We start from the raw sequence: 23263 nt of genomic DNA on the forward strand, positions 1-23263 counted from the left end.
TATAATACTGCCCCTATGTACAGGAATATAACTACTATAATACTGCTCCTATGTACAAGAATATAACTACTATAATACTGCCCCTATGTACAAGAATATAACTACTATAATACTGCTTCTATGTACAAGAATATAACTACTATAATACTGCTCCTATGTACAAGAATATAACTACTATAATACTGCCCCTATGTACAGGAATATAACTACTATAATACTGCTCCTATGTACAAGAATATAACTACTATAATACTGCCCCTATGTACAAGAATATAACTACTATAATACTGCTCCTATGTACAAGAATATAACTACTATAATACTGCTCCTATGTACAAGAATATAACTACTATAATACTGCCACTATGTACAAGAATATAACTACTATAATACTGCTCCTATGTACAAGAATATAACTACTATAATACTGCCCCTATGTACAGGAATATAACTACTATAATACTGCTCCTATGTACAAGAATATAACTACTATAATACTGCTCCTATGTACAAGAATATAACTACTATAATACTGCCCCCATTGTACAAGAATATAACTACTATAATACTGCTCCTATATACAAGAATATAACTACTATAATACTGCCCCCTATGTACAAGAATATAACTACTATAATACTGCTCCTATGTACAAGAATATAACTACTATAATACTGCTCCTATGTACAAGAATATAACTACTATAATACTGCTCCTATGTACAAGAATATAACTACTATAATACTGCTCCTATGTACAAGAATATAACTACTATAATACTGCTCCTATGTACAAGAATATAACTACTATAATACTGCCCCTATATACAAGAATATAACTACTATAATACTGCCCCCTATGTACAAGAATATAACTACTATAATACTGCTCCTATGTACAAGAATATAACTACTATAATACTGCCCCTATGTACAAGAATATAACTACTATAATACTGCCCCTATATACAAGAATATAACTACTATAATACTGCCCCTATATACAAGAATATAACTACTATAATACTGCTCCTATGTACAAGAATATAACTACTATAATACTGCTCCTATGTACAAGAATATAACTACTATAATACTGCCCCCTATGTACAAGAATATAACTACTATAATACTGCCCCTATATACAAGAATATAACTACTATAATACTGCCCCTATATACAAGAATATAACTACTATAATACTGCCCCCTATGTACAAGAATATAACTACTATAATACTGCCCCTATGTACAAGAATATAACTACTATAATACTGCCCCATGTACAAGAATATAACTACTATAATACTGCCCCTATGTGCAAGAATATAACTACTATAATACTGCTCCTATGTACAAGAATATAACTACTAGAATACTGCCCAATGTGTACAAGAATATAACTACTATAATACTGCTCCTATGTACAAGAATATAACTACTATAATACTGCTCCTATGTACAAGAATATAACTACTATAATACTGCTCCTATGTACAAGAATATAACTACTATAATACTGCCCCTATGTACAAGAATATAACTACTATAATACTGCCCCTATGTACAAGAATATAACTACTATAATACTGCCCCTATGTACAAGAATATAACTGCTATAATACTGCTCCTATGTACAAGAATATAACTGCTATAATACTGCTCCTATGTACAAGAATATAACTACTATAATACTGCTCCTATGTACAAGAATATAACTACTAGAATACTGCCCCCTGTGTACAAGAATATAACTACTATAATACTGCCCCCTATGTAAAAGAATATAACTACTATAATACTGCTCCTATGTACAAGAATATAACTACTATAATACTGCTCCTATGTACAAGAATATAACTACTATAATACTGCCCCTTTATACAAGAATATAACTACTATAATACTGCCCCTATGTACAAGAATATAACTACTATAATACTGCCCCTATGTACAAGAATATAACTACTATAATACTGCCCTCTATGTACAAGAATATAACTAGTATAATACTGCCCTCTATGTACAAGAATATAACTAGTATAATACTGCCCTCTATGTACGAGAATATAACTACTATAATACTGCCCCTATGTACAAGAGTATAACTACTATAATACTGCTCCAATGTACAAGAATATAACTACTATAATACTGCCCCCTATGTACAAGAATATAACTACTATAATACTGCCCCCTATGTACAAGAATATAACTACTATAATACTGCCCCTATGTACAGGAATATAACTACTATAATACTGCCCCCTATGTACAGGAATATAACTACTATAATACTGCTCCTATGTACAAGAATATAACTACTATAATACTACCCCCTATGTACAGGAATATAACTACTATAATACTGCTCCTATGTACAAGAATATAACTACTATAATACTACCCCCTATGTACAGGAATATAACTACTATAATACTGCTCCTATGTACAAGAATATAACTACTATAATACTGCCCTCTATGTAAAAGAATATAACTACTATAATACTGCTCCTATGTACAAGAATATAACTACTATAATACTGCCCCTATGTACAAGAGTATAACTACTATAATACTGCTCCTATGTACAAGAATATAACTACTATAATACTGCTCCTATGTACAAGAATATAACTACTATAATACTGCCCCTATGTACAAGAATATAACTACTATAATACTGCCCCCTATGTACAAGAATATAACTACTATAATACTGTTCCTATGTACAAGAATATAACTACTATAATACTGCTCCTATGTACAAGAATATAACTACTATAATACTGCTCCTATGTACAAGAATATAACTACTATAATACTGCCCCCTATGTACAAGAATATAACTACTATAATACTGCCCCCTATGTACAAGAATATGACTACTATAATACTGCCCCCTATGTACAAGAATATAACTACTATAATACTGCCCCCTATGTACAAGAATATAACTACTATAATACTGCCCCCTATGTACAAGAATATAACTACTATAATACTGTTCCTATGTACAAGAATATAACTACTATAATACTGCCCCCTATGTACAAGAATATAACTACTATAATACTGCCCCCTATGTACAAGAATATAACTACTATAATACTGCCTCCTATGTACAAGAATATAACTACTATAATACTGCTCCTATGTACAAGAATATAACTACTATAATACTGCCCAATATGTACAAGAATATAACTACTATAATACTGCCCCCTATGTACAAGAATATAACTACTATAATACTGCTCCTATGTACAAGAATATAACTACTATAATACTGCCCTCTATGTACAAGAATATAACTACTATAATACTGCTCCTATGTACAAGAATATATCTACTATAATACTGCCCCCTATGTACAAGAATATAACTACTATAATACTGCTTCTATGTACAAGAATATAACTACTATAATACTGCTCCTATGTACAAGAATATAACTACTATAATACTGCCCCTATGTACAGGAATATAACTACTATAATACTGCTCCTATGTACAAGAATATAACTACTATAATACTGCCCCTATGTACAAGAATATAACTACTATAATACTGCTCCTATGTACAAGAATATAACTACTATAATACTGCTCCTATGTACAAGAATATAACTACTATAATACTGTTCCTATGTACAAGAATATAACTACTATAATACTGCTCCTATGTACAAGAATATAACTACTATAATACTGCTCCTATGTACAAGAATATAACTACTATAATACTGCCCCCTATGTACAAGAATATAACTACTATAATACTGCCCCCTATGTACAAGAATATGACTACTATAATACTGCCCCCTATGTACAAGAATATAACTACTATAATACTGCCCCCTATGTACAAGAATATAACTACTATAATACTGCTCCTATGTACAAGAATATAACTACTATAATACTGCCCCCATTGTACAAGAATACAACTACTATAATACTGCTCCTATATACAAGAATATAACTACTATAATACTACCCCTATGTACAAGAATATAGCTACTATAATACTGCCCCTATGTACAAGAATATAACTACTATAATACTGCCCCTATGTACAAGAATATAACTACTATAATACTGCCCCCTATGTACAAGAATATAACTACTATAATACTGCCCCCTATGTACAGTAATAGAACTACAAGTATAATATTTTCACTTCTGAACATAGTTTCCTTTAATTTAAAGTTGACATTAGTAGTTTCAGAAAAATACATTCCTTTAAGAATCACGCATGGTCGATGATCATCAATAAATCATGGCTGCCCTAAAATTTCTTTGAGGAGATCACACGTTTTATTGTGGATGACTTCCCGGAGTTTCCGCACACGGCGGGCACTTGACATGCCAACAAAGCTGTGCGGTTGTAGGACTGCCATGCCGTTGTGCGCGTCCCCCATGATTATGAGCTGTCCGCTAACAGAGGTGACATTGGGGCACGGACAACTCCAGTCTATGTTTAGAAGAGTGATTTCAAGTGGTTGCTTCCCCAAAAACTTTAGTCCCATTTTCTCATCTTTCAAAACTTCTTCCACCGAAACGAGAGCATGTCCGGATTCTTGGTCTTCCGTCAGTTCCAGGATACGCCCAAGGATGGCAAAGTCACTTTTACAGAAGCTCGTCACCAACTTCTGCCGAGGTTTGCAAACTTTGCATTTTTGGTTTTTGGGGAACGGGCAAGACTCTTCACACGTTTCTTTGCTTTCAAAATTGTTCTCGTTGCCACCACACCCTCCGTAAATGAAAGATTGGCACTGACTCAGTAGCCGGTTGAACGCCCATCTGGGCTCATACGCCTTGCATGGACCTTGGAGGGCGGGATAATTACAGATGTTGACCGGTCCGTTCATACAAGTCAACATGCAGGATTCGTAGGTCTCAAAATGGTTCATGTTGGTGTTGCAATTGCCGTACACGAAGATAAAACAATTGTTCTTCTTGGCGTCAAAATACCATCGCGTCTGCTCTTCTCCACAGTCTTCGCTGTCCGGGGGCTTTAGGCACTCGTCCGTCGGAAATAAAGATTTACTTCCAGATTCGTCCTTGGTGGGTTTCTCTTTGACGGACAAAGGGAAGTTGATCTTGATGACACCACCGTTGTTTTTGGCTGTACATATGTAGACCCCGTCGTCTTCCAGTTGTGTGTTGTAGATGACTAGTTGGGCAATGTTGGTGACCACTATGTTGGCGACCACATGGTTGGGGCGCATGACTACATTTTCCTTCCCTTCCTTCTCCCAGGTTATTTCTGGTTTGGGTTTTCCACTAACGTCGCAATGAAAACTGACCGTGTCCCCGACGTTGACCGTTTTGTGAGTCGGGTTGTTCATTAGAGCTGGTGGAACCACGTTGACGATGGCCGTTTCAGCCGACGGGATGGTTGGGTTGATGGTGGTTTCTGATGGAAGAGGACTAGTATGTGGCCAGGTGAGGTGATACTTGCAGGTGACCACCGTCAACGAGATCCCCTTGGAGCAAGCTTCGGCGTCCATAAAGCACTTGTTGTAGTAGGTGAGACCGTCGGAGGCGCAGGTGAAACTCGGCTCCTTCTCGCATCTATCTTTGCATTTGCAGATGGGTTGCCCGTCCCAAATGTCGCACTGGGAACCTTGCTGAGTGCACATAAAAAGGTCGCACGTAGCCTGTTTGGGCATCCCCACGGGACCTTTCCTTCCCATGTATCGGGCCGCAACACAGCTCTTGGTCCCACAAACATTAGGACAACATTTTTCATAAGTTTCACATTCCTATCGAGTAAAAAAAAAATAAAATAAAGAAAAATATAAAAATTATATTCTTGTTCTACGTTCTAATAAAACAGCAAAAAAAAATAAAAATAAAATATATTAAAATTCTATGGGGCAACTTGTTCTCACCTGGTCTGCGTCGCACTCCCGTTGGCAGGTGCTCTGGGCGTCCACCCATAGGTTTGGATTCATGTCGTTGGGACATAAGCCGGGATGGGAATACCTCATATGGGGTACGGCATGTCCCCCTCGTAGAAGTATAAAGAGAAGAATCCCAACAATCCTCACCTCCATCCAGGTCGTAACGAACGAACGACGCATTTCAGGTCTCATAGATGAATTATAACCTTTAAAAACCGTAAAAAAATAAATAAAAAAAAAAATTGCGAAAAAAATTAAAATAAAAAAAAATGGCGCCTGCTCAACCTAAGTGCTGCCAGTAATACCGGCAGCTCCGATCTGCACTGGATTAACGCTCTTCTAATTTAGTCTTTAGGTTCGCGCAGGCGGCGTGTGTATATTTACTGTACGATTTATTCCATCGCTCCATTTAATTAATTTGGGAAATCTTGATTTTTATAGGACAATACTTTTTTTTTTGTCCGAGGTTTAGTCTGTGAATTTTCGGAGATAAAAAAAAAAAAAAATTCTGGAAAGACTTAAAAAGGATTGGTCCGGGGGTAGCGGACCCCCTCCAAGTTATTAATTGTTCCGTTCATGGGTGAACGGCTTTAGATTTATGTAATGTGACGAAACGAAATACGACGAGTGTCGGGTAATTACATAAAAGGTTTCAAGTCTAATTGGGGGAGACATATTTGCATAGGACTCCTCATTATTCCGGGCGACACAGAAACTTTAGATATCAAATTAAAAGCTTAAATAAATTCCTTGGCAGCATTAAACAGCGTAAGACCCGTTGTCCTTTGTTAGATCTCGGGCGAAACCTTAAAAAGGAGGAAAGTCTTAATGAATGGGCCACCTTAGAATTTCGCAATTTTTACAGCCGTAATTTCTCTGGTCTGAGCCGATTACCCAAATCTATAACACAGACGGCTTACGGTCAGGGCGCCGCGCTCCGCCCAGGCAGTCAGGTGAGGGATAACCAGCCGCACCTTGCGGGTGCTACGTCCCAAGGCGGAGAAAAGGGCATACCACAAACTTTTCATGAAGTTGTGGAGGGAAAAGTGGCGTGTAGACATACCAGAGAAAGAGAAGACGTCTCAAAACGGTTAATGCAGTGGTATTGCATGGGGAGAAACCTGCTACCAAAGTCTAAGGGGTGCAAAATTATCCCCACTAATGACCAGAGCCCACAAGTGCCACTTGTTCTCAGAGGGGGACAGTGAGTGTCCACCCAGCAAAACTTCTGAAGAGCACGGTAGTTTATAATAATCGCCAGCTGCGCTCTGCATATGCAGCAAAAGAGATAACAGAAGATGAGCAGCAAATGAATGAAGAGCGTATTGAATCGTGTGCACTGCACAGAACACATGCCTCTAATATATGCATTACTTAGAGCTACTTTTAGATTTTTTACACTTTTTCCAACCCTAACTATGGATAGGGTTAAAGCTAGGAATAGAGTTAGAGTTAGGGCAACAATAGGGTTAAAGCTGAGTTAGAACTAGGGACAGGGCTAAAACTAGGGTTAGAGATGGGGTTAGAACTAGGGATAGGATAAGAGGTAAGGTGAGGGTTAGAGTCAGGCATAGAGGTAAAGCTAGGCTTAGAGAAAGTCAAAGGCTAGAGTTAGGGTTAGAACTAGGGATAGGATAAGAGGTGAGGTTTAGAGTCAGGCATAGAGGTAAAGCTAGGCTTAGAGCTAGTCAAAGGCTAGAGTTAGGGTTAGAACTAGGGATAGGATAAGAGGTAAGGTGAGGGTTAGAGTCAGGCATAGAGGTAAAGCTAGGGTTAGAGATAGTCAAAGGCTAGAGTTAGGGATAGAGCTAGGGATAGGATAAGAGATAAGGCGAGGGTAAGAGTCAGGCAGAGGTAAAGCTAGGCTTAGAGCTAGTCAAAGGCTAGAGTTAGGGTTAGAACTAGGGATAGGATAAGAGGTAAGGTGAGGGTTAGAGTCAGGCATAGAGTTAAAGCTAGGCTTAGAGCTAGTCAAAGACTAGAGTTAGGGTTAGAACTAGGGATAGGATAAGAGATAAGTTGAGGGTTAGAGTCAGGCATAGAGTTAAAGCTAGGCTTAGAGCTAGTCAAAGGCTAGAGTTAGGGTTAGAACTAGGGATAGGATAAGAGGTAAGGTGAGGGTTAGAGTCAGGCATAGAGTTAAAGCTAGGCTTAGAGCTAGTCAAAGGGTAGAGTTAGGGCTAGAACTAGGGATAGGATAAGAGGTAAGGTGAGGGTTAGAGTCAGGCATAGAGTTAAAGCTAGGCTTAGAGCTAGACAAAGGCTAGAGTTAGGGTTAGAGCTAGGGATAGGATAAGAGGTAAGGTGAGGGTTAGAGTCAGGCATAGAGGTAAAGCTAGGGTTAGAGATAGTCAAAGACTAGAGTTAGAACTAGGGATAGGAGAAGAGGTAAGGTGAGGGTTAGAGTCCGGCACAGAGTTAAAGCTAGGCTTAGAGCTAGTCAAACACAAGAGCTAGGGTTAGAACTAGGGATAGGATAAGAGGTGAGGGTTAGAGTCAGGCATAGAGTTAAAGCAAGGCTTAGAGCTAGTCAAAGGCTAGAGTTAGGGCTAGAACAAGGGATAGGATAAGAGGTAAGGTGAGAGTTAGAGTCAGGCATAGAGTTAAAGCTAGGCTTAGAGCTAGTCAAAGGCTAGAGTTAGGGTTAGAGCTAGGGATAGGATAAGAGGTAAGGTGAGGGTTAGAGTCAGGCAGAGTTAAAGCTAGGGTTAGAGGTAGTCAAAGGCTAGAGTTAGGGATAGAGCTAGGGATAGGATAAGAGGTAAGGTGAGGGTTAGAGTCAGGCATAGAGTTAAAGCTAGGCTTAGAGCTAGACAAAGGCTAGAGTTAGGGTTAGAACTAGGGATCGGATAAGAGGTAAGGTGAGGGTTAGAGTCAGGCAGAGTTAAAGCTAGGGTTTGAGCTAGTCAAAGGCTAGAGTTAGGGATAGAGCTAGGGATGGGTTAGAGATGGGGTTAGAACTAGGGATAGGATAAGAGGTAAGGTGAGGGTTAGAGTTAGGCATAGAGGTAAAGAGAGGCTTAGAGATTGCCAAAGACTAGAGTTAGGCCTAGGGATAGGATAAGAAGTAAGGTGAGGGTTAGAGTCCGGCATAGAGTTAAAGCTAGGCTTAGAGCTAGTGAAAGGCTCGAGTTAGGGTTAGAACTAGGGATAGGATGAGAGGTAAGGTGAGGGTTAGAGTCCGGCATAGAGTTAAAGCTAGACTTGGAGCTAGTCAAAGGCTAGAGTTGGGGTTAGAACTAGGGATAGGATAAGAGGCAAGGTGAGGGTTAGAGTCAGGCAGAGGTAAAGCTAGGCTTAGAGCTAGACAAAGGCTAGAGTTAGGGATAGAGCTAGGGATTGGGTTAGAGATGGGGTTAGAACTAAGGATAGGGTAAGAGGTAAGGTGAGGGTTAGAGTCAGGCATAGAGGTAAAGCTAGGGTTAGAGATAGTCAAAGGCTAGAGTTAGGATTAGAACTAGGGATAGGATAAGAGGCAAGGTGAGGGTTAGAGTCAGGCAGAGTTAAAGATAGGGTTTGAGCTAGTCAAAGGCTAGAGTTAGGGATAGAGCTAGGGATTGAGTTAGAGATGGGGTTAGAACTAGGGATAGGATAAGAGGTAAGGTGAGGGTTAGAGTCAAGCATAGAGATAAAGCTAGGGTTAGAGCTAGACAAAGGCTAGAGTTAGGGCTAGAACTAGGGATAGGATAAGAGGTAAGGTGAGGGTTAGAGTCAGGCATAGAGTTAAAGCTAGGCTTAGAGAAAGTCAAAGGCTAGAGTTAGGGTTAGAACTAGGTATAGGATAAGAGATAAGGTGAGGGTTAGAGTCAGGCATAGCGTTAAAGCTAGGCTTAGAGCTAGACAAAGGCTAGAGTTAGGGTTAGAACTAGGGATAGGATAAGAGGTAAGGTGAGGGTTAGAGTCAGGCATAGAGGTAAAGCTAGGCTTAGAGATAGTCAAAGACTTGAGTTAGGGTTAGAACTAGGGATAGGATAAGAGGTAAGGTGAGGGTTAGAGTCAAGCATAGAGATAAAGCTAGGGTTAGAGCTAGACAAAGGCTAGAGTTAGGGCTAGAACTAGGGATAGGATAAGAGATAAGGTGAGGGTTAGAGTCAGGCATAGAGGAAAAGCTAGGCTTAGAGATAGTCAAAGACTAGAGTTAGGCCTAGGGATAGGATAAGAGGTAAGGTGAGGGTTAGAGTCAGGCATAGAGGTAAAGCTAGGCTTAGAGATAGTCAAAGACTTGAGTTAGGGTTAGAACTAGGGATAGGATAAGAGGTAAGGTGAGGGTTAGAGTCAGGCATAGAGGTAAAGCTAGGCTTAGAGCTAGACAAAGGCTAGAGTTAGGGTTAGAACTAGGGATAGGATAAGAGGTAAGGTGAGGGTTAGAGTCAGGCATAGAGTTAAAGCTAGGCTTAGAGCTAGTCAAAGGCTAGAGTTAGGGTTAGAACTAGGGATAGGATAAGAGGTAAGGTGAGGGTTAGAGTCAGGCATAGAGGTAAAGCTAGGCTTAGAGCTAGACAAAGGCTAGAGTTAGGGTTAGAACTAGGGATAGGATAAGAGGTAAGGTGAGGGTTAGAGTCAGGCATAGAGGTAAAGCTAGGCTTAGAGATAGTCAAAGACTTGATTTAGGGTTAGAACTAGGGATAGGATAAGAGGTAAGGTGAGGGTTAGAGTCAAGCATAGAGATAAAGCTAGGGTTAGAGCTAGACAAAGGCTAGAGTTAGGGCTAGAACTAGGGATAGGATAAGAGGTAAGGTGAGTGTTAGAGTCAGGCATAGAGTTAAAGCTAGGCTTAGAGCTAGTCAAAGGCTAGAGTTAGGGTTAGAACTAGGGCTAGGATAAGAGGTAAGGTGAGGGTAAGAGTCAGGCAGAGGTAAAGCTAGGCTTAGAGCTAGACAAAGGCTAGAGTTAGGGTTAGGACTAGGGATAGGATAAGAGGTAAGGTGAGGGTTAGAGTCAGGCAAAGAGGTAAAGCTAGGCTTAGAGCTAGACAAAGACTAGAGTTAGGGTTAGGACTAGGGATTGGATAAGGGATAAGGTGAGGGTTAGAGTCAGGCATAGAGTTAAAGCTATGGTTAGAGCTAGTCAAAGGCTAGAGTTAGGGTTAGGACTAGGGATTGGATAAGAGATAAGGTGAGGGTTAGAGTCAGGCATAGAGTTAAAGCTATGGTTAGAGCTAGTCAAAGGCTAGAGTTAGGGTTAGGACTAGAGATTGGATAAGAGATAAGGTGAGGGTTAGAGTCAGGCATAGAGGTAAAGCTAGGCTTAGAGCTAGTCAAAGGCTAGAGTTAGGGATAGAGCTAGGGATTGGGTTAGAGATGGGGTTAGAACTAGGGATAGGATAAGAGGTAAGGTGAGGGTTAGAGTCAGGCATAGAGTTAAAGCTAGGCTTAGAGCTAGACAAAGGCTAGAGTTAGGGATAGAGCTAGGGATTGGGTTAGAGATGGGGTTAGAACTAGGGATAGCATAAGAGGTAAGGTGAGGGTTAGAGTCAGGCATAGAGATAAAGCTAGGGTTAGAGCTAGTCAAAGGCTAGAGTTAGGGCTAGAACTAGGGATAGGATAAGAGGTAAGGTGAGGGTTAGAGTCAGGCATAGAGTTAAAGCTAGGCTTAGAGCTAGTCAAAGGCTAGAGTTAGGGCTAGAACTAGGGATAGAATAAGAGGTAAGGTGAGGGTTAGAGTCAGGCATAGAGTTAAAGCTATGGTTAGAGCTAGTCAAAGGCTAGAGTTAGGGATAGAGCTAGGGATTGGATAAGAGGTAAGGTGAGGGTTAGAGTCAGGCATAGAGGTAAAGCTAGGCTTAGAGCTAGTCAAAGGCTAGAGTTAGGGATAGAGCTAGGGATTGGGTTAGAGATGGGGTTAGAACTAGGGATAGGATAAGAGGTAAGGTGAGGGTTAGAGTCAGGCATAGAGTTAAAGCTAGGCTTAGAGCTAGACAAAGGCTAGAGTTAGGGATAGAGCTAGGGATTGGGTTAGAGATGGGGTTAGAACTAGGGATAGCATAAGAGGTAAGGTGAGGGTTAGAGTCAGGCATAGAGATAAAGCTAGGGTTAGAGCTAGTCAAAGGCTAGAGTTAGGGCTAGAACTAGGGATAGAATAAGAGGTAAGGTGAGGGTTAGAGTCAGGCATAGAGTTAAAGCTAGGATTAGAGCTGGTCAAAGACTAGAGATAGGGTTAGAACTAGGGATAGGATAAGAGGTAAGGTGAGGGTTAAAGTCAGGCAGAGTTAAAGCTAGGCTTAGAGATAGTCAAAGACTAGAGTTAGGGATAGAGCTAGGGATTGGATAAGAGATAAGGTGAGGGTTAGAGTCAGGCATAGAGGTAAAGCTAGGGTTAGAGATAGTCAAAGGCTAGAGTTAGGGATAGAGCTAGGGATTGGGTTAGAAATGGGGTTAGAACTAGGGATAGGATAAGAGGTAAGGTGAGGGTAAGAGTCAGGCATAGAGGTAAAGCTAGGCTTAGAGCTAGACAAAGGTTAGAGTTAGGGATTGGGTTAGAGATGGGGTTAGAACTAGGGATAGGAAAAGAGGTAAGGTGAGGGTTAGAGTCAGGCATAGAGTTAAAGCTAGGCTTAGAGCTAGTCAAAGGCTAGAGTTAGGGTTAGAACTAGGGATAGGGTAAGAGGTAAGGTGAGGGCTAGAGTCAGGCATAGAGGTAAAGCTAGGCTTAAAGCTAGACAAAGGCTAGAGTTAGGGTTAGAACTAGGGATAGGATAAGAGATAAGGTGAGGGTTAGAGATAGTCAAAGACTAGAGTTAGGGTTAGAACTAAGGATAGGATAAGGTGAGGGTTAGAGTCAGACAGAGGTAAAGCTATGCTTAGAGATAGTCAAAGACTAGAGTTAGGGTTAGAACTAGGGATAGGATAAGAGATGAGGTGAGGGATGGCGTCAGGCATAGAGTTAAAGGTAGGCTTAGAGATAGTCAAAGACTAGAGTTAGGGTTAGAACTAGGGATAGGATAAGAGGTAAGGTGAGGGTTAGAGTCAGGCATAGAGGTAAAGCTAGGCTTAGAGAAAGACAAAGGCTAGAGTTAGGGTTAGAACTAGGGATAGGATAAGAGGTAAGGTGAGGGTTAGAGTCAGGCATAGAGTTAAAGCTAGGCTTAGAGCTAGACAAAGGCTAGAGTTAGGGATAGAGCTAGGGATTGGGTTAGAGATGGGGTTAGAACTAGGGATAGCATAAGAGGTAAGGTGAGGGTTAGAGTCAGGCATAGAGATAAAGCTAGGGTTAGAGCTAGTCAAAGGCTAGAGTTAGGGCTAGAACTAGGGATAGGATAAGAGGTAAGGTGAGGGTTAGAGTCAGGCATAGAGTTAAAGCTAGGCTTAGAGCTAGTCAAAGGCTAGAGTTAGGGCTAGAACTAGGGATAGAATAAGAGGTAAGGTGAGGGTTAGAGTCAGGCATAGAGTTAAAGCTATGGTTAGAGCTAGTCAAAGGCTAGAGTTAGGGATAGAGCTAGGGATTGGATAAGAGGTAAGGTGAGGGTTAGAGTCAGGCATAGAGGTAAAGCTAGGCTTAGAGCTAGTCAAAGGCTAGAGTTAGGGATAGAGCTAGGGATTGGGTTAGAGATGGGGTTAGAACTAGGGATAGGATAAGAGGTAAGGTGAGGGTTAGAGTCAGGCATAGAGTTAAAGCTAGGCTTAGAGCTAGACAAAGGCTAGAGTTAGGGATAGAGCTAGGGATTGGGTTAGAGATGGGGTTAGAACTAGGGATAGCATAAGAGGTAAGGTGAGGGTTAGAGTCAGGCATAGAGATAAAGCTAGGGTTAGAGCTAGTCAAAGGCTAGAGTTAGGGCTAGAACTAGGGATAGAATAAGAGGTAAGGTGAGGGTTAGAGTCAGGCATAGAGTTAAAGCTAGGATTAGAGCTGGTCAAAGACTAGAGATAGGGTTAGAACTAGGGATAGGATAAGAGGTAAGGTGAGGGTTAAAGTCAGGCAGAGTTAAAGCTAGGCTTAGAGATAGTCAAAGACTAGAGTTAGGGATAGAGCTAGGGATTGGATAAGAGATAAGGTGAGGGTTAGAGTCAGGCATAGAGGTAAAGCTAGGGTTAGAGATAGTCAAAGGCTAGAGTTAGGGATAGAGCTAGGGATTGGGTTAGAAATGGGGTTAGAACTAGGGATAGGATAAGAGGTAAGGTGAGGGTAAGAGTCAGGCATAGAGGTAAAGCTAGGCTTAGAGCTAGACAAAGGTTAGAGTTAGGGATTGGGTTAGAGATGGGGTTAGAACTAGGGATAGGATAAGAGGTAAGGTGAGGGTTAGAGTCAGGCATAGAGTTAAAGCTAGGCTTAGAGCTAGTCAAAGGCTAGAGTTAGGGTTAGAACTAGGGATAGGGTAAGAGGTAAGGTGAGGGTTAGAGATAGTCAAAGACTAGAGTTAGGGTTAGAACTAAGGATAGGATAAGGTGAGGGTTAGAGTCAGACAGAGGTAAAGCTATGCTTAGAGATAGTCAAAGACTAGAGTTAGGGTTAGAACTAGGGATAGGATAAGAGATGAGGTGAGGGATGGCGTCAAGCATAGAGTTAAAGGTAGGCTTAGAGATAGTCAAAGACTAGAGTTAGGGTTAGAACTAGGGATAGGATAAGAGGTAAGGTGAGGGTTAGAGTCAGGCATAGAGGTAAAGCTAGGCTTAGAGAAAGACAAAGGCTAGAGTTAGGGTTAGAACTAGGGATAGGATAAGAGGTAAGGTGAGGGTTAGAGTCAGGCATAGAGTTAAAGCTAGGGTTAGAGGTAGTCAAAGGCTAGAGTTAGGGATAGAGCTAGGGATAGGATAAGAGGTAAGGTGAGGGTTAGAGTCAGGCATAGAGTTAAAGCTAGGGTTAGAGCTAGTCAAAGGCTAGAGTTAGGGTTAGAACTAGGGATAGGATAAGATGTAAGGTGAGGGTTAGAGTCAGGCATAGAGGTAAAGCTAGGCTTAGAGCTAGACAAAGGCTAGAGTTAGGGATAGAGCTAGGGATTGGGTTAGAGATGGGGTTAGAACTAGGGATAGGGTAAGAGGTAAGGTGAGGGTTAGAGTCAGGCATAGAGGTAAAGCTAGGGTTAGAGATAGTCAAAGGCTAGAGTTAGGGTTAGAACTAGGGACAGGATAAGAGGGAAGGTGAGGGTTAGAGTCAGGCAGAGTTAAAGATAGGGTTTGAGCTAGTCAAAGGCTAGAGTTAGGGATATAGCTAGGGATTGAGTTAGAGATGGGGTTAGAACTAGGGATAGGATAAGAGGTAAGGTGAGGGTTAGTGTCAGGCATAGAGGTAAAGCTAGGCTTAGAGATAGTCAAAGACTAGAGTTAAGCCTAGGGATAGGATAAGAGGTAAGGTGAGGGTTAGAGTCAGGCATAGAGGTAAAGCTAGGCTTAGAGCTAGTCAAAAGCTTTGAGTTAGGGTTAGAACTAGGGATAGGATAAGAGATGAGGTGAGGGATGGCGTCAGGCATAGAATTAAAGCTAGGCTTAGAGCTAGACAAAGGCTAGAGTTAGGGTTAGAACTAGTGATAGGATAAGAGGTAAGGTGAGGGTTAGAGTCAGGCAGAGTTAAAGCTAGGCAAAGCCTAGAGTTAGGGATAGAACTAGGGATTGGATAAGAGATAAGGTGAGGGTTAGAGTCAGGCATAGATTTAAAGCTAGGGTTAGAGCTAGTCAAAGGCTAGAGTTAGGGATAGAGCTAGGGATTGGGTTAGAGATGGGGTTAGAACTAGGGATAGGATAAGAGGTAAGGTGAGGGTTAGAGTCAGGCAGAGGTAAAGCTAGGCTTAGAGCTAGTCAAAGGCTAGATTTAAGGTTAGAACTAGAGATATGATAAGAGGTAAGGTGAGGGTTAGAGTCAGGCAGAGGTAAAGCTAGGCTTAGAGCTAGTCAAAGGCTAGAGATAGGGTTAGAACTAAGGATAGAATAAGAGGTAAGGTGAGGGTTAGAGGCAGGCATAGAGTTAAAGCTAGGCTTAGAGCTAGTCAAAGGCTAGAGTTAGGGTTAGAACTAGGGATAGGATAAGAGGTAAGGTAAGGGTTAGAGTCAGGCACAGGTAAAGCTAGGTTTAGAGCTAGTCAAAGGCTAGAGTTAGGGTTAGAACTAGGGATAGGATAAGAGATAAGGTGAGGGTTAGAGATAGTCAAAGACTAGAGTTAGGGTTAGAAATAGGGATAGGATAAGAGGTAAGGAGAAGGTTGGAGTCAGGCATAGAGGTAAAGCTAGGCTTAGAGCTAGACAACGGCTAGAGTTAGGGATAGAGCTGGGATTGGGTTAGAGATGGGGTTAGAACTAGGGAAAGGATAAGAGGTAAGTTGAGGGTTAGAGTCAGGCATAGAGTTAAAGCTAGACTTAGAGCTAGTCAAAGGCTTGAGTTAGGGTTAGAACTAGGGATAGGATAAGAGGTAAGGTGAGGGTTAAAGTCAGGCATAGAGTTAAAGCTAGGCTTAGAGCTAGACAAAGGCTAGAGTTAGGGTTAGAGCTAGGGATAGGATAAGAGGTAAGGTGAGGGTTAGAGTCAGGCATAGAGGTAAAGCTAGGGTTAGAGATAGTCAAAGACTAGAGTTAGAACTAGGGATAGGAGAAGAGGTAAGGTGAGGGTTAGAGTCCGGCATAGAGTTAAAGCTAGGCTTAGAGCTAGTCAAACACTAGAGTTAGGGTTAGAATTAAGGATAGGATAAGAGGTAAGGTGAAGGTTAGAGTCAGGCATAGAGTTAAAGCAAGGCTTAGAGCTAGTCAAAGGCTAGAGTTAGGGCTAGAACTAGGGATAGGATAAGAGGTAAGGTGAGAGTTAGAGTCAGGCATAGAGTTAAAGCTAGGCTTAGAGCTAGTCAAAGGCTAGAGTTAGGGTTAGAGCTAGGGATAGGATAAGAGGTAAGGTGAGGGTTAGAGTCAGGCATAGAGGTAAAGCTAGGGTTAGAGATAGTCAAAGACTAGAGTTAGAACTAGGGATAGGATAAGAGGTAAGGTGAGGGTTAGAGTCAGGCATAGAGTTAAAGCTAGGGTTAGAGGTAGTCAAAGGCTAGAGTTAGGGATAGAGCTAGGGATAGGATAAGAGGTAAGGTGAGGGTTAGAGTCAGGCATAGAGTTAAAGCTAGGGTTAGAGCTAGACAAAGGCTAGAGTTGGGTTAGAACTAGGGATAGGATAAGAGGTAAGGTGAGGGTTAGAGTCAGGCAGAGTTAAAGCTAGGGTTTGAGCTAGTCAAAGGCTAGAGATAGGGATAGAGCTAGGGAATGGGTTAGAGATGGGGTTAGAACTAGGGATAGGATAAGAGGTAAGGTGAGGGTTAGAGTTAGGCATAGAGGTAAAGATAGGCTTAGAGATTGACAAAGACTAGAGTTAGGCCTAGGGATAGGATAAGAAGTAAGGTGAGGGTTAGAGTCCGGCATAGAGTTAAAGCTAGGCTTAGATCTAGTGAAAGGCTAGAGTTAGGTTTAGAACTAGGGATAGGATAAGAGGTAAGGTGAGGGTTAGAGTCCGGCATAGAGTTAAAGCTAGACTTAGAGCTAGTCAAAGGCTAGAGTTAGGGTTAGAACTAAGGATAGGATAAGATGTAAGGTCAGGGTTAGAGTCAGGCATAGAGGTAAAGCTAGGCTTAGAGCTAGACAAAGGCTAGAGTTAGGGATAGAACTAGGGATAGGATAAGAGGGAAGGTGAGGGTTAGAGTCAGGCAGAGTTAAAGATAGGGTTTGAGCTAGTCAAAGGCTAGAGTTAGGGATATAGCTAGGGATTGAGTTAGAGATGGGGTTAGAACGAGGGATAGGATAAGAGCTAAGGTGAGGGTTAGTGTCAGGCATAGAGGTAAAGCTAGGCTTAGAGATAGTCAAAGACTAGAGTTAGGCCTAGGGATAGGATAAGAGGTAAGGTGAGGGTTAGAGTCAGGCATAGAGGTAAAGCTAGGCTTAGAGCTAGTCAAAAGCTTTGAGTTAGGGTTAGAACTAGGGATAGGATAAGAGGTAAGGTGAGGGTTTGAGTCAGGCATAGAGTTAAAGCTACGGTTAGAGCTAGTCAAAGGCTAGAGTTAGGGATAGAACTAGTGATTGGATAAGAGAGAAGGTGAGGGTTAGAGTCAGGCATAGAGTTAAAGCTAGGCTTAGAGCTGGTCAAAGGCTAGAGTTAGGGTTCGAACTAGGGATAGGATAAGAGGTAAGGTGAGGGTTAGAGTCAGGCACAGGTAAAGCTAGGCTTAGAGCTAGTCAAAGGCTAGATTTAGGGTTAGAACTAGGGATAGGATAAGAGATAAGCTGAGGGTTAGAGATAGTCAAAGACTAGAGTTAGGGTTAGAACTAGGGATAGGATAAGGTGAGGGTTTGAGTCAGGCATAGAGTTAAAGCTAGGCTTAGAGCTAGTCAAAGGCTAGAGTTAGGGTTAGAACTAGGGATAGGATAAGAGGTAAGGTGAGGGTTAGAGTCAGGCATAGAGGAAAAGCTAGGCTTAGAGATAGTCAAAGACTAGAGTTAGGCCTAGGGATAGGATAAGAGGTAAGGTGAGGGTTAGAGTCAGGCATAGAGGTAAAGCTAGGCTTAGAGATAGTCAAAGACTTGAGTTAGGGTTAGAACTAGGGATAGGATAAGAGGTAAGGTGAGGGTTAGAGTCAAGCATAGAGATAAAGCTAGGCTTAGAGCTAGTCAAAGGCTAGAGTTAGGGTTAGAACTAGGGATAGGATAAGAGGTAAGGTGAGGGTTAGAGTCAGGCATGGAGGTAAAGCTAGGCTTAGAGCTAGACAAAGGCTAGAGTTAGGGTTAGAACTAGGGCTAGGATAAGAGGTAAGGTGAGGGTAAGAGTCAGGCAGAGGTAAAGCTAGGCTTAGAGCTAGACAAAGGCTAGAGTTAGGGTTAGGACTAGGGATAGGATAAGAGGTAAGGTGAGGGTTAGAGTAAGGCAATGAGGTAAAGCTAGGCTTAGAGCTAGTCAAAGACTAGAGTTAGGGTTAGAACTAGGGATAGGATAAGAGATAAGGTGAGGGTTAAAGTCAGGCATAGCGTTAAAGCTAGGCTTAGAGCTAGTCAAAGGCTAGAGTTAGGGTTAGAACTAGGGATAGGATAAGAGGTAAGGTGAGGGTTAGAGTCAGGCAGAGTTAAAGCTAGGGTTAGAGCTAGTCAAAGGCTAGAGTTAGGGATAGAGCTAGGGATTGGGTTAGAGATGGGGTTAGAACTATGGATAGGATAAGAGGTAAGGTGAGGGTTGAAGTCAGGCATAGAGGTAAAGCTAGGCTTAGAGATAGTCAAAGACTTGAGTTAGGGTTAGAACTAGGGATAGGATAAGAGGTAAGGTGAGGGTTAGAGTCAAGCATAGAGATAAAGCTAGGGTTAGAGCTAGACAAAGGCTAGAGTTAGGGCTAGAACTAGGGATAGGATAAGAGGTAAGGTGAGGGTTAGAGTCAGGCATAGAGGTAAAGCTAGGCTTAGAGATAGTCAAAGACTAGAGTTAGGGTTACAACTAGGGATAGGATAAGAGATAAGGTGAGGGATGGGGTCAGGCATAGAGTTACAGCTAGGCTTAGAGCTAGACAAAGCCTAGAGTTAGGGATAGAACTAGGGATTGGATAAGAGATAAGGTGAGGGTTAGAGTCAGGCATAGAGTTAAAGCTAGGGTTAGAGCTAGTCAAAGGCTAGAGTTAGGGTTAGAACTAGGGACAGGATAAGAGGTAAGGTGAGGGTTAGAGTCAGGCATAGAGTTAAAGCTAGGCTTAGAGCTAGACAAAGGCTAGAGTTAGGGATAGAGCTAGGGATTGGGTTAGAGATGGGGTTAGAACTAGGGATAGGATAAGAGGTAAGGTGAGGGTAAGAGTCAGGCATAGAGTTAAAGCAAGGCTTAGAGCTAGTCAAAGGCTAGAGTTAGGGTTAGAGTTAGGGATAGGATAAGAGGTAAGGTGAGGGTTAGAGTCAGGCATAGAGGTAAAGCTAGGCTTAGAGATAGTCAAAGGCTAGAGTTAGGGTTAGAACTAGGGATAGGATAAGAGGTAAGGTGAGGGTTAGAGTCAGGCATAGAGTTAAAGCTAGGGTTAGAGGTAGTCAAAGGCTAGAGTTAGGGATAGAGCTAGGGATGGGATAAGAGGTAAGGTGAGGGTTAGAGTCAGGCATAGAGTTAAAGCTAGGCTTAGAGCTAGACAAAGCCTAGAGTTAGGGTTAGAACTAGGGATAGGATAAGAGGTAAGGTGAGGGTTAGAGTCAGGCACAGGTAAAGCTAGGCTTAGAGCTAGTCAAAGGCTAGAGTTAGGGTTAGAACTAGGGATACGATAAGGTGAGGGTTAGAGTCAGGCAGAGTTAAAGCTAGGCTTAGAGCTAGACAAAGCCTAGAGTTAGGGATAGAACTAGGGATTGGATAAGAGGTAAGGTGAGGGTTAGAGTCAGGCATAGAGTTAAAGCTAGGCTTAGAGCTAGACAAAGCCTAGAGTTAGGGACAGAACTAGGGATTGGATAAGAGATAAGGTGAGGGTTAGAGTCAGGCATAGAGTTAAAGCTAGGGTTTGAGCTAGTCAAAGGCTAGAGTTAGGGATAGAGCTAGGGAATGGGTTAGAGATGGGGTTAGAACTAGGGATAGGATAAGAGGTAAGGTGAGGGTTAGAGTTAGGCATAGAGGTAAAGATAGGCTTAGAGATTGCCAAAGACTAGAGTTAGGCCTAGGGATAGGTTAAGAAGTAAGGTGAGGGTTAGAGTCCGGCATAGAGTTAAAGCTTGGCTTAGAGCTAGTGAAAGGCTCGAGTTAGGGTTAGAACTAGGGATAGGATGAGAGGTAAGGTGAGGGTTAGAGTCCGGCATAGAGTTAAAGCTAGACTTGGAGCTAGTCAAAGGCTAGAGTTAGGGTTAGAACTAGGGATAGGATAAGAGGCAAGGTGAGGGTTAGAGTTAGGCAGAGGTAAAGCTAGGCTTAGAGCTAGACAAAGGCTAGAGTTAGGGATAGAGCTAGGGATTGGGTTAGAGATGGGGTTCGAACTAGGGATAGGGTAAGAGGTAAGGTGAGGGTTAGAGTCAGGCATAGAGGTAAAGCTAGGGTTAGAGATAGTCAAAGGCTAGAGTTAGGGTTAGAACTAGGGATAGGATTAGAGGCAAGGTGAGGGTTAGAGTCAGGCAGAGATAAAGATAGGGTTTGAGCTAGTCAAAGGCTAGAGTTAGGGGTAGAGCTAGGGATTGAGTTAGAGATGGGGTTAGAACTAGGGATAGGATAAGAGGTAAGGTGAGGGTTAGAGTCAGGCATAGAGTTAAAGCTAGGCTTAGAGCTAGTCAAAGGCTAGAGTTAGGGTTAGAACTAGGGATAGGATAAGAGGTAAGGTGAGGGTTAGAGTCAGGCACAGGTAAAGCTAGGCTTAGAGCTAGTCAAAGGCTAGAGTTAGGGTTAGAACTAGGGATAGGATAAGGTGAGGGTTAGAGTCAGGCAGAGTTAAAGCTAGGCTTAGAGATAGTCAAAGACTAGAGTTAGGGTTAGAACTAGGGATAGGATAAGAGGTAAGGTGAAGGTAAGAGTCAGGCATAGAGGTAAAGCTAAGCTTAGAGCTAGTCAAAGGCTAGAGTTAGGGCTAGAACTAGGGATAGGATAAGAGGTAAGGTGAGGGTTAGAGTCAGGCATAGAGTTAAAGCTAGGCTTAGAGCTAGACAAAGCCTAGAGTTAGGGATAGAACTAGGGATTGGATAAGAGATAAGGTGAGGGTTAGAGTCAGGCATAGAGTTAAAGCTAGGGTTAGAGCTAGTCAAAGGCTAGAGTTAGGGTTAGAACTAGGGATAGGATAAGAGGTAAGGTGAGGGTTAGAGTCAGGCATAGAGGTAAAGCTAGGCTTAGAGCTAGTCAAAGGCTAGAGTTAGAACGAGGGATAGGATAAGAGGTAAGGTGAGGGTTAGAGTCAGGCAGAGGTAAAGCTGGGCTTAGAGCTATTCAAAGGCAAGAATTAGAACTAGGGATAGGATAAGAGGTAAGGTGAGGGTTAGAGTCAGGCATAGAGTTAAAGCTAGGCTTAGAGCTAGTCAAAGACTAGAGTTAGGGTTAGAACTAGGGATAGGATAAGAGGCAAGGTGAGGGTTAGAGTCAGGCAAAGAGGTAAAGCTAGGCTTAGAAATAGTCAAAGACTAGAGTTAGGGTTAGAACTAGGGATAGGATAAGAGGTAAGGTGAGGGTTAGAGTCAGGCATAGACGTAAAGCTAGGCTTAGAGCTAGTCAAAGGCTAGAGTTAGGGTTAGAACTAGGGATAGGATAAGAGGTAAGGTGAGGGTTAGAGTCAGGCAGAGGAAAAGTTGGGCTTAGAGCTAGATAAAGGCTAGAGTTAGGGTTAGAACTAGGGATAGGATAAGAGGTAAGATGAGGGTTAGAGTCAGGCATAGAGTTAAACCTAGGGTTTGAGCTAGTCAAAGGCTAGAGTTAGGGATAGAACTAGGGATAGGATAAGAGGTAAGGTGAGGGTTAGAGTCCGGCAAAGTTAAAGCTAGGCTTAGAGCTAGACAAAGGCTAGAGTTAGGGATAGAACTAGGGATAGGGTAAGAGGTAAGGTTAGGGTTAGAGTCAGGCAGAGTTAAAGCTAGGCTTAGAGCTAGTCAAAGGCTAGAGTTAGAACTAGGGATAGGATAAGAGATAAGGTGAGGGTTAGAGTCAGGCATAGAGGTAAAGCTAGGCTTAGAGCTAGACAAAGGCTAGCATTAGGGTTAGAACTAGGGATAGGATAAGAGGAAAGGTGAGGGTTAGAGTCAGGCATAGAAGTAAAGCTAGGCTTAGAGCTAGTCAAAGGCTAGAGTTAGGGTTAGAACTAGGGATAGGATAAGAGGTAAGGTGAGGGTTAGAGTCAGGCATAGAGGTAAAGCTAGGCTTAGAGATAGTCAAAGGCTAGAGTTAGAACTAGGGATAGGATAAGAGAAAAGGTGAGGGTTAGAGTCAGGCATAGAGGTAAAGCTAGGCTTAGACATAGTCAAAGGCTAGCATTATGGTTAGAACTAGGGATAGAATAAGAGGTAAGGTGAGGGTTAGAGCCAGGCATAGAGTTAAAGCTAGGCTTAGAGAAAGTCAAAGGCTAGAGTTAGGGTTAAAACTAGGGATAGGATAAGAAGGTGAGGGTTATAGTCAGGCATAGAGGTAAAGCTAGGCTTAGAGCTAGTCAAAGGCTAGAGTTAGAACTAGGGATAGGATAAGAGGTAAGGTGAGGGTTAGAGTCAGGCAGAGGTAAAGCTGGGCTTAGAGCTAGTCAAAGGCAAGAGTTAGAACTAGGGATAGGATAAGAGGTAAGGTGAGGGTTAGAGTCAGGCATAGAGGTAAAGCTAGGCTTAGACAAAGTCAAAGGCTAGAGTTAGGGTTAGAACTAGGGATAGGATAAGAAGGTGAGGGTTAGAGTCAGGCATAGAGGTAAAGCTAGGCTTAGAGCTAGTCAAAGGCTAGAGTTAGAACTAGGGATAGGATAAGAGGTAAGGTGAGGGTTAGAGTCAGGCAGAGGTAAAGCTGGG

At 42.1% G+C, this 23263-nt stretch overlaps 1 protein-coding gene across 1 annotated transcript; it reads right to left on the reverse strand.

The window, feature by feature from the left end:
- Nucleotides 1-4280: 4280 nt before the first annotated feature.
- On the reverse strand, nt 4281-6570 carry WFIKKN2 (WAP, follistatin/kazal, immunoglobulin, kunitz and netrin domain containing 2). Its single transcript, XM_073660404.1, has 2 exons — nt 5901-6570; nt 4281-5771 (listed from the first exon to the last, which is right to left on the reverse strand). The coding sequence occupies exons 1-2, from the start codon at nt 6102-6104 to the stop codon at nt 4281-4283; spliced, it is 1695 nt and encodes a 564-aa protein (XP_073516505.1). The 5' UTR covers nt 6105-6570.
- Between the last annotated feature and the right edge of the window lie 16693 nt (nt 6571-23263).

This window comes from Phyllobates terribilis, unplaced genomic scaffold (assembly GCF_046119375.1).
Source record: "Phyllobates terribilis strain yellow unplaced genomic scaffold, ASM4611937v1 Scaffold_25__1_contigs__length_18738178, whole genome shotgun sequence".
Classification (NCBI taxonomy): Eukaryota; Metazoa; Chordata; class Amphibia; order Anura; family Dendrobatidae; genus Phyllobates; species Phyllobates terribilis.